This window comes from Dipodomys ordii, unplaced genomic scaffold (genome assembly GCF_000151885.1).
Source record: "Dipodomys ordii isolate 6190 unplaced genomic scaffold, Dord_2.0 Scaffold3, whole genome shotgun sequence".
Lineage (NCBI taxonomy): Eukaryota > Metazoa > Chordata > Mammalia > Rodentia > Heteromyidae > Dipodomys > Dipodomys ordii.
In genome coordinates this window covers 28,901,270-28,911,703 of record NW_012267219.1, presented here as the reverse complement: position 1 = coordinate 28,911,703, position 10,434 = coordinate 28,901,270, and the positions used below count along the sequence as shown (strand labels likewise).

General features: G+C 41.7%; 1 protein-coding gene across 1 annotated transcript in view; it reads left to right on the top strand.

Annotated features, from left to right (window-relative positions):
- The window catches only part of LOC105989752, a 34,480-nt gene that overhangs the window by 16,491 nt on the left and 7,555 nt on the right, over nucleotides 1–10,434 (top strand). The window contains exon 5 of the mRNA XM_013021935.1: nucleotides 8,009–8,107. Within this exon, the coding sequence (XP_012877389.1) occupies nucleotides 8,009–8,107 (99 nt within the window). The remainder of the gene's footprint in view (nucleotides 1–8,008; nucleotides 8,108–10,434) is intronic.

Sequence of the window (10,434 nt, the reverse complement as noted above, 5' to 3'; positions counted from 1 at the left end):
CCCGGCTATGTGTTAGGTTTTTAAAAAGATGTAGCCAAGTAAGAATAGCACCACGCATGTGGTAGTCAGGTAAGGGGTAGGTTTATTCATCGTTCTGGCTGGCACCAGGCCTTGTTGGCCCTCCATGCAGCTGGGAAAGACCTGGGAAAGAGAGAGAGCTGGGAAAGAGCATCTGGGCCTGGGCTAGGCCTTATCTAGGGTATGGGCAGAGAAAGGTGTGGCCACATCAAATGCAGATGTGACTTCAGCGGATGCAGAAGTGACCTCTTCCAGGTATGCCAGTTGCCTAGGTAACGCAGGTACTGGGTGGAAACTTTGCTGCGAGGAGGGTGGAGTCTGCTAGCCATCCCGGAGCTGACCTTAACTCTATGTAGATAAACAAAAATTTAAACATCCTTTTGTTTTGTGAAAGATAACACTCCTGGTAGTCTAGTTTCTAGACCAGTGGTTCCCATTCTGATAGTATAGTATTTTCTACCTTTTGTTTATGTGGTCATGGGGCTTGAACTCTGGGCCTGGGCACTGTTCCTAAGCTCTTCAGCTCAAGGCTAGCTCTACCACTTGAGCCACAGTGCCACTTGCCGTTTTCTGAGTGGTTTTTTGGAAATAAGAGTCTTACGGAGTTTCCTGCCTGGGCTTGCTTTGAACCGAGATCCTCAGACCTCAGCCTCCTGAATAGTTAGGATTACAGGCATGGACCACTGGCACCTGGCTCTATTTTCTATGCCTTAAGGGTAGTCATTTTATATAAGCATTATGAAATGACAGTGAAAGTAGATAATGTTGATTTTTGTGTCCTTTAATTTTAATTGTGTATTGTTTTCTTTGGTCGGTCATGGGGCCTGAACTCTGGGCCTGGGCTCTGTCCCTCGGCTCATGGCTAGCACTCTACCACTTGAGTCACATTTCCACTTCCGGCTTTTTCGGATTATGTGGTTTTGCGGAATTGAACCCAGGGCCTCATGCATACAAGGCAAGCACTCTACCACTGAGCTACCTTCCCAGCCTCTGTCCTTTAATTTTAAAAGGGCAATACTATGTCAGTTTTCAGGATCATTTTATTAACTTTTCTCAATAGTAGCTAGGGACATTTCTACCTATTCCTGGACAGCCTGGAATGCAGGAGATAAGAACTAGCCATTCTAGCCAAATCATCCAATTTTTAATTTTCTGCTCCAAACCCTTCCTCTAGCCATTTGTTTGCTCTCTAGTTTTTGTTAATGTTGTTGTTTTGCCCAGTCCCTCCCTGCCTTATGAAACTTCTTCTAGACTTCACTCAAGGACTAACACCAAGGGACAGCTGTTGCCTTCTCCCAGAGGGGACCACATCTCAGTCGTTTACCTCTAATGTCCATGCCCCTTGCCAGCAGCAAGTAACCAGAGAGAATCTTCACCCTTTTTCATAATTATCAAAAAGCTGGAATGTAAGGTCTGCCCCAGGCCATATAGGCACTGTGCGGACACCTCCCTACCTCTTGGCTAAGTTTCCACCCAGTACTCTGTTACCTAGGTAACTGGTACACCTGAAAGCAGACATCTCCCTTTCCTGCATCACGGGCCACTTCTGGCCACATGCCTAATTAATTACAACAGAAGCTGATAGTGGAGCTGTGGCTACCTAATGAAACCTACCTATTTAATATACCTTACAGTAACATCCTTAAGTATGATAGCCTGAATTCCAAGGAAAGAAATGGAGATGGAAGAGGCTAGTCATCTGGTAAAAGTTCTAGTTATTGTTGATAATAATATAGGTTACAGTTGGAGGCCTAGAGAGAAGATGTTGGATTAAGGAAACATTTCTAAAGTAGAATTAAGAGAATATAAATGTTCATTGAACTAGAAAGGGGAGGAATTGAGGATGTTACTGGTTTCTGGCTCATTTCTTAAGTGGAGAGTGATACCACTCCCTGAGATAGGGAATGAAAGAGGGTAAGAAGAGTTTTTAAAGGAGGTGGAATGAAAGATAAGCTGTGGGTATTCTAAGGTTGACATGCCTGCAGGGCATCTGTACAAAGATTATTAGTAAGTTAGAAATATGGCTCTAGAGATATAGATATGAGTGTCTTTGGGGCCTAAGCCTGGCAGAAGTGATGTATTTCAAGAAAAGAACCAGAAACAAAACAACTCAAAATAATACTTAAGTTTTGGGGGACTTTTTTGTATATGTGGAAGGTGGGAAATACTCTTGAAATTTCCAAAGAATAAGAGACAAGGACAAAATGCTTTAGAGAATAAATACATGAAAATAAGAAAGTGTTTATGAAATAATTTATTTGGCTATATTAACTGCTATTGGAAAGATAGAGTAGTACAAAGTTTCAAAAGATATTGTTGGGGGGCTGGGAAGATGGCTCAGTGATAGAGTGCTTGCCTTGCATGCATGAGGCCCTGGGTTCCGTTCTGCAGCACACATAAGCAGAAAAACCTGGAAGTGGCACTGTGGCTCAAGTGGTAGAATGCTAACCTTGAGCTGAAGAGCTGAGGGACAGCACCCAGGCCCAGAGACCCAGAGATCAGACTCCATGACTGACAAAAAAAAGATACTGTTGGGGCTGGGAAGGGGGCTCAGTGGTAGAATGTTTGCCTTGCATTTATGAGGCCCTGGGTTGGATTCCTCATCACCACATAAGCAGAAAAAGCCTGAAGTGGAACTGGCTCAAGTGGTAAAGTGTTAGCCATGTGCTGAAGAGCTGAGGGAGAGCTCCCCGGGCCCAGAGTTTAGGCCCCATGACTGACCAAAAAAAAAAAAAAGAAGAAGAAGAAAAGATACTGTTGATTTTACCTATTAGAAATTACCTGGTGAGTTTATCAGGGCAATTTTGTTAGAAGACATTTAAAAAAAAAAAAAAGGATACCTACAAGAGCCTAGAAGAGATTGGGATACACTATCTTGATCTAGGATCAAATGATCGTCTCAAAAGCATTTCATCAGTGTCTTGCAATATTTTCCTTTTGGGGGAACTTTATTAAAATTCAGTGTGGCTCTCATATGCCATATTTTCCCCTACCCAATAAACTTTTTTTTTTTGGTGGGATTTGAACTCTGGGCCTGGGCTGTCCCTCAGCTCTTCAGCTCAAGGATAGTGCTCTACCACTTGAGCCACAGTGCCACTTTCAGTTTTCTGAGTGGTTTATTGGGTATAGAGTCTCATGGACACTCCTGCCCTGATTCTCAGATCTCTGCCTCCTGAATAGTTAGGATTACAGGCGTGAGCCATTGGCACCCGGCTCCAATAAACATTTTAAATTATATTTTCTCTTACAATAAGAGAAATAATATCTCCTTTCTGTAATGGCTGTATAATTATTTCATCGTAGAAATTTTTTTTAACCTTCCCCTATAGTCTTTGTGTGAGTAACCTTGAATGGACCGAAGCTGAACTTGGGACAACTATATATGGTTTCAAATAATGTTCCTCTGGACAAGGTGTCAAGAATATCATTATTCACATAAAGTTTTAAGTGCTTGTTATATCAAGCGTTCACAAAAGAGGCCAGAGGTGGTGATATACATCCATAATCCTAGCTACTCAGGAGGCAGAAGTAGAAGGATTGTGGCTCTGGTTAGGTGGGCAAAAGTGCAAGCAAGACCCTTTCTGAGAAACAAACTAAAGAAAAAGGATTGAGAGCATGATCCAGACACAGAGACTTTCTGAGCAAGTGAGAAATCTTTAGTTCAATTCCAAGTACCACACACATACATAGCCACCTCAGTTCACAAAAGAAAGACATCCAGGTGCCAGTTACTGAGATCTGAGGATTGCTGTTCAAAGTCAGCCTAGGCAGAAACATCCTTATGACTCTTATCTCTAATTAATCACAACCCAACCGAAGCTAATAGTGGAGCTGTGGCTCAAGTAGTAGAGTGCTAGCCTTGAGCAAAGAAGCTTGGGGACAAGGCCCGGCCCTGAGTGCGAGATTTCCCCCCCCCCAAAAAAAAAGAAATTCTGAATTCTGAACTATGCCTCTTTTATCCTATGTTATAAATCCTCTTCCCTTATTGAATTTCTTTTTTTTTTAATTTTTATTTATTTATTTTTTTTGTGAACATACTGTACAGAGGGGTTACAATTACATGGGCAGGATAATGCGTACATTTCTTATCAAGCATTGCAGCCTCCTCCTTTGTTTACCCTTCCCATTCCTTTCCATCCCCCCCCACACCCCCCCCCCCAATCTTCCTCCCCCCCCCCCCCCCCCACTACATGCTTTGTTTTGTTTTGGTCAGTTGTGGGACTTGAAGTTTGGGCTTGGGAACTGTCTCTGCACTCTTCAGCTCAAGGCAAGGCTCTACCGCTTGAGCCACAGCACCACTTCCGGTTTTCTAGTGGTTTATTGGAGATGAGTCTTACTGACTTTCCTGCACGGGCTGGCTTTGAATTGTGATCCTCATATCTCAGCATCCTGAGTAGCTAGGATTACAGGCATGAGCCACCAGAGCCCGGCTTCAGCAATTATTTTGTTGAATAGGTTCTCAATGATGCTCTACATTTTTATTTTCTTCCTTGTCAATCACCATAATTAATGATTTTGATCTTTTGAGGGAATCTGAGAAATCTATTTTTTCGGGGGGGGGGTCCGGTTGTGGGGCCTGAACTCTGGCCTGGGCACTTTCCCTCAGCTCTTTAGCTCTACCACTTGAGCCACAGCGCCACTTCCAACTTTTTTTCTTTTTGCTTATGTGGTGCTGAGGAATCGAATCCAGGGCCTCATGCATGCAAGGCAAGCGCTCTACCACTGAGCCACCTTCCCAGCCCTTAGAGAAATCTTGTAAGTGCCCTAGGTATCTTCTAAGTATCTTTGTTTGATCTAATTCCTATGCTTTACCTTTGACCTCTGATTCCCTGCTTTAATTTTGTTTAAACTTCTTTATTTTTGTTTCCGTTCTGTGGCTTGAACTTAGGGCCTGGGCACTGTCCCCTGAGCTTCTTTGGCTCAAGGCTAGCATTCTACCACTTGAGCCAAAGCACCACTTCCAGCCTTTTCTGTGTATATGGGACTGAGGAATCGAACCCAGGGCTTCATGCACGCTGGGCAAGCACTCTACCACTGAGCCACCTTCCCATCTCCTAACTTCTTCTAGACTTTTGGTTGAGTTTTTTGTTTGAGCAGTTTCCAGGACTTTGATTTGCTTTTTTCCCCCGGGTTTCTATTTATTGAATTTCTTGCTCATATCTTGCATTGCCTTCTTTAGTTCATCCAATTGTTTGTATTTTCTTGTTTGTTTGATTTCTCTTCTTGTTTGTTCAATTTTCTTGTTTGTTGAAATTGTCTTTAAATTCATGTTTTTTTTTTTTTTTTGTTTTTTGTTTTTTGTTGGTCGTGGGGCTTGAACTCTGGGCCTGGGCGCTGTCCCTGCATCTTCAGCTCAAGGCTAGCACTCTACTGCTTGAGCCACAGCACCACTTCTGGTTTTCTAGTGGTTTATTGGAGATAAGAGTCTCATGGACTTTCCTGCCTGGACTGGCTTTGAACTGTGATCCTCAGATCTCAGCCTCCTGAGTAGCTAGGATTACAGGCATGAGCCACTGGCGCCCGGCTAAATTCATATGGTTTTTTAAACATCTCTTTATTTCATTAACCATTCTTACCATTGTTTCATCGAGCTTATTGTTTTGACTTTCTTTTTCTTCACTCTCACTTAAGACCTTTATTGTGGTGTAACTGGTTTTTAAGGGAAGCATATTACTTTATTCATGAATTTTGTGACCTTTCTCTGGGATTTACTATTCTGGGTCCAGGATTTATTGAGACTTACTGTGCTATACATTTTCAAGATTTTTTTTTTTTTTGCAGCTTCGTTAAGATAAGTTGATAGCAGGATGGTGGTATGTAGATTGGCAGAGTATGTTTCTGTTGATAAATAGTTGATTTCAGTGCTTAAGACATTGTATGGAATCTTCTCCACTCAGGGTGAGAAAGCTTGGTTTTGCAAGACATTACATGTAGTAAACCACAGCCTTGTGTTTGTGGTAAGTTTTAATGGAAACTAGTCACTTCTATTGCTCAGATCTTTTAGATGAATATAAGATCCAAGATATATCTTGGTGCTCTTGGTAGTTCTTCCTTACTAGTAGTAGGAATGAGACAGAAAGGATAGTCCTGGTGTTAGCAATCTTCAGGCACCCTTCTCCAGCCAGGAGAGCAGGATGCCAGCTCAGGACTCCTTGCCCTTTTCTTTGGTGGTTCTTTATAAATTCCTACAACTTCTTGAACTCCTTGTAGTTTCTCCTTTCTTTCTTCTTCCTTCCTCAGAATCTTGTTACTTTTATGTAATTGGTGGATTCTTTACATTTACAGGTTGAAAATGGTGGCTGCTTCCAATCTGCCATCTTACTCTTTCTCTCTGAAATCTATCTTCATTTTCTCACTTGTAAAATGAAGATGATGGAACTTAGTTGAGACAATTAAATTATATAATTCTAGGCATAGTGCCTAGAATATATTGAATGTCCAATAAATATATCATGGGCACTATGAGCATTCTTTTTTTTGGGGGGGGGGTCTGGTCGTGGGGCCTGAACTCTGGGCCTGGGTGCTGTCCCTCAGCTCTTCAGTTCAAGGCTAGTGCTCTACCACTTGAGCCACAGCACCACTTCCGGCTTTTTTCTTTTTGCTTATGTGGTGCTGAGGAATTGAACCCAGGGCCTCAGGCATGCAAGGCAAGCACTCTACCACTGAGCCACCTTCCCAGCCCCTGAGCATTCTTATCTATAGCCTTATTTCTTTTTCCCCTCACCATTATAATTTTTGTATTATTTGTTCTAAATGCAGCATAACTGATATGGGATCCTGGACTTACATCTCTCCTACTTTATATAAAAAGTTTAAGGCCTCTGTGAGCTCTGTTTTCAAACTTTTACTTTTTCTTTTCTGACAGCTTTTAAAAGATAAGTGTTTTTTTTCCCACAGGATACATTTACGTCATTTCATAAAATAATAAGGTTTCTTGTTTAGATTTACTTTTGTTTCTGGTGCTGGTCCTGCTGAGCCTTGAACTCAGGGCCTAGGCACTTTTTTTTTTTTTGGCTCAAGTTTAGCACTCTGCCACTTGAGCCACAGCTCCACTGCTAGCATTTTTTTGGTGGGTAATTAGAGATAAGAGTCTCACAGATTTTCCTGCCTGGGCTAAATCCTCAGCCTTCTGAGTAGCTAGGATTACAGGAATGAGCCACTGACACCCGGCTTATTTCTCAGCTAGATTTACTTACTTTTTTTTTTCTTTTTTGTAAAAAACCTTGGCAGAACAAGCAAGCAGACAAACAAAAAGGCAGAGGCATACTAACAGAATGTGGAGAACATTGAGAGAAACCTAGATTTACTTTTTAAGCACAAAACCTAGTAATATTAAAGAGGGGCCTTATGTCATGACAGTTGTTTCTCTTCTCCCGTATACTAGCAACAGGCTCCTGACTTTTAACCAATTGTTAAAAGAAAGAATGAAAATAAAACATGTGTTCTTTGTCAGTAATCTTTGTGTGGAATATCAGTTCTTAGGAAAGAAACATAAATGAAATAGTCATAATAAATCAAAGAATTATACAAAGAGTTTTCAATCTAAAAAGCTGATTCATATTCAGGGCAAATGGTAAAAATATTTCATGAGTTATTTTTGCTATTTATGGGAATTTTTGTTAATGTCCTGGCAAGAAATTTTTTGGCGGGGGGGTCAGTCATGGGGCTTGAACTCTGGGCCTGGGCACTGTCCCTTAAGCTCTGCAGCTCAAGGATAGCACTCTACCATTTGAGCCACAGTGCCACTTCTGTTTTTTTAGTGGTTTATTGGAGTTTCATGGCTTTTCTTGCCTGGGCTGGCTCTGAACCACAATCCTCAGATCTCAGCTTCCTGAGTAGCTAGGATTACAGGTGTGAGCCTCCAGCGCCTGGCTTGAAAATAAATTATTGACTGTGATTTTCTATTGATGATAGTCTAGAAAAAATGTTCGTTACCTTCTTTCTCATTTCCCTCTAACATTCTTCCTGCTTTCTTTTTCTTTTCTCTTAGCTTTTGTCAGGAATAGTCAGTCTTCCCAGATGTGCCAGGAAAGCAATTTCTCCGCTGTCATCCACTTCTCACTGTCATCCAAGATCTGTTTAGAAAATGGTAAGAACCTTTATCCACTCAAATCAGGGTAAGATCCTTTAGCCACTCAAATCAGGGTCATCTCTGATGAGCAGTCAGAGTGGGAGTCACCTATATGTCTTGGACTGCGAACTTTGCTCCAAGACATCCTTTTCCTGGAACTGAGTCAAACACCCACAGCCTGTAAGTTAAATTTTTATAGTCTTTCCTCTCTCGTCCAGCTATCCTTGATTTTTGCTCCATATGCCCTATGAGGTTTTTCTTCATGTTCTTAAGAACCAGGTTTTATGGCAATGTTCTTGTTCTTGGAACATTCATGTTCTTAGAATACAGGCCCAGGGTCCTTACACAATAAAAACAAACAGTTTTGCTCCTTATCAGGAACAAAAGTTTGTGTGTGAAGTGGCCAACTTTTGTTCTTACCTCGGTTGTTATCAGAGACCATCCAGGGTTTTTCAAATTGAATAAGTTTATAAGGTAGATAGGATATGAGTTGTTAGGAAAAGCCAAGCTTGCTATCCTTTGGAACAGAAGATAGATATGACATACTACAGTAAACTGCTGCATGACTCAGGGAATACAGGGAGTACTCAGAGAATGATGACTCAGGGAGTACAGGAGGATTGACTGTTGTGGGTCTCACAGACCTGCTTTTCATGACCTTTTATCAACTCTAAGAACTGCTGAAAGATTCTTGACTTAGAGGATGTGCTTAGGTGCCAAGTGTCCCTTTCATATCTTAATCCCAATTGCCTACCTTCTCCTCCTCCTCCTCCACCTCCCTCCCCTCCTCTTCTACTTCGTTTTTTCTTCATCTTCCTACTCTTCTTCTTCCCTATCTCTTCCTTCTTGCCCTCCTCATCCCCTTCCTTGTCCACCTTTTTTTCCCTCCCCCTACTCCCCTTCTCACTCCCTCTTTTCCTCTTCCCCAAACCTCCCCTGGGGATGGAATCCAGAGTCTTTAGCATGCTTTATGAGAGCTCTATCACTGGGCTATATTCCAGCTCCTCCTTACATATACTTCTGAATTGGATGTGTCAAGGGATCAGAATTTAGAACTGGCACTCTCTAACTAAGGTGGGCCAGATAGGAAATAGAGCTAAGGGCATATGCTAAGCATAAGCACAGTTAAATGTATTTTGTTATGTAGGAATTAAGTATATAAGGTATTCAGCAAGTCCAACATGAAAATGCTCAGAAATTCAAATGAAGTGGTCTAGTAACAGGAAATCTCTCAGCAGGAAATCTAATAGCAAGCCTTTTGGTAGTCACTGGTAGTCTATGAGCTTCTATTGAGCTCTCCTTTCATGACGAAGAAAATAGTTCTTGTGACTCCTAGATTCACATATTTTCTGTTTAGGAAACAAGTGATTTCTTTTCTTCCAGTTTCATATGTCAGTCTTAGGTAATGACTCTCATTAGCTTTGATCAAGTGATACAAATGTCCTTCTTGGAAGATGAAGTAATATCGTTGGTCAGACCTAGATTATTAGCTTGCAGATGGTAAAAGAATGTAATCATCAATCCAGCTTGAGCCATATGACATGGAGCCATATGACATCTCCTAAAGAAGAGATGTCATGTACTTTCATAATCTAGGGCTAAGGTGAGGAATGGAGGTTGAAGAAAAACATGGGAGGAGCCACATTGCCCCAATGCAAAGCTTTACCTAGAGTTGTGGCTAAAATGAAGAACTTATTGCAAAGACAAAGGCCTGGAGATGGAGCACAGTATACCCATTGTAATTACACTTGAGTGTTGCCTAAGTATGGGGCAAAAATTCGAGAGATAACACAAAAGTTAACAGCGTTGGTTTGGTAGGAAGCCATGTTCTCCTTTCCCCCTCCCAACTTTATTATTTTTAATGCTTTATTAAATAGACTAGACTCAGTGGGATAAAATAAATAAATGGCAGGTTTTCCTCTTTCCCCAGATTTCTACCTGAAAGCTGCCTGTGAATCTGTCCATTGGGTCACTACAAGGGTAAACTTTTTACATGAGAGCTGAGAGCAGCCTTTGAGACTAGCTTATTCAATTCTCTCATTGTACAGAGGAGAAAACTGAAGTCCAGAAATATTAGACACCTAAGTTCATTAGTGGGAGAATCCTAAAGAGAGCCTCTCTCCTCTATGTATTCTCTCCATAGTTGAGAAGGGGAAGGGAGTGCAGAGGAATCTGATCAGTAGATTTGCATGGGTTATAAAGGTTGTGGTACGACCTCATATAATTAAGATTGGGGCTGGGAAGGTGGCTCAGAGGTAGAGTGCTTGCCTTGCATGCCTGAGGCCCTGGGTTCGATTCCTCAGCACCACATAAGCAAAAAGAAAAAAGCTGGAAGTGGTGCTGTG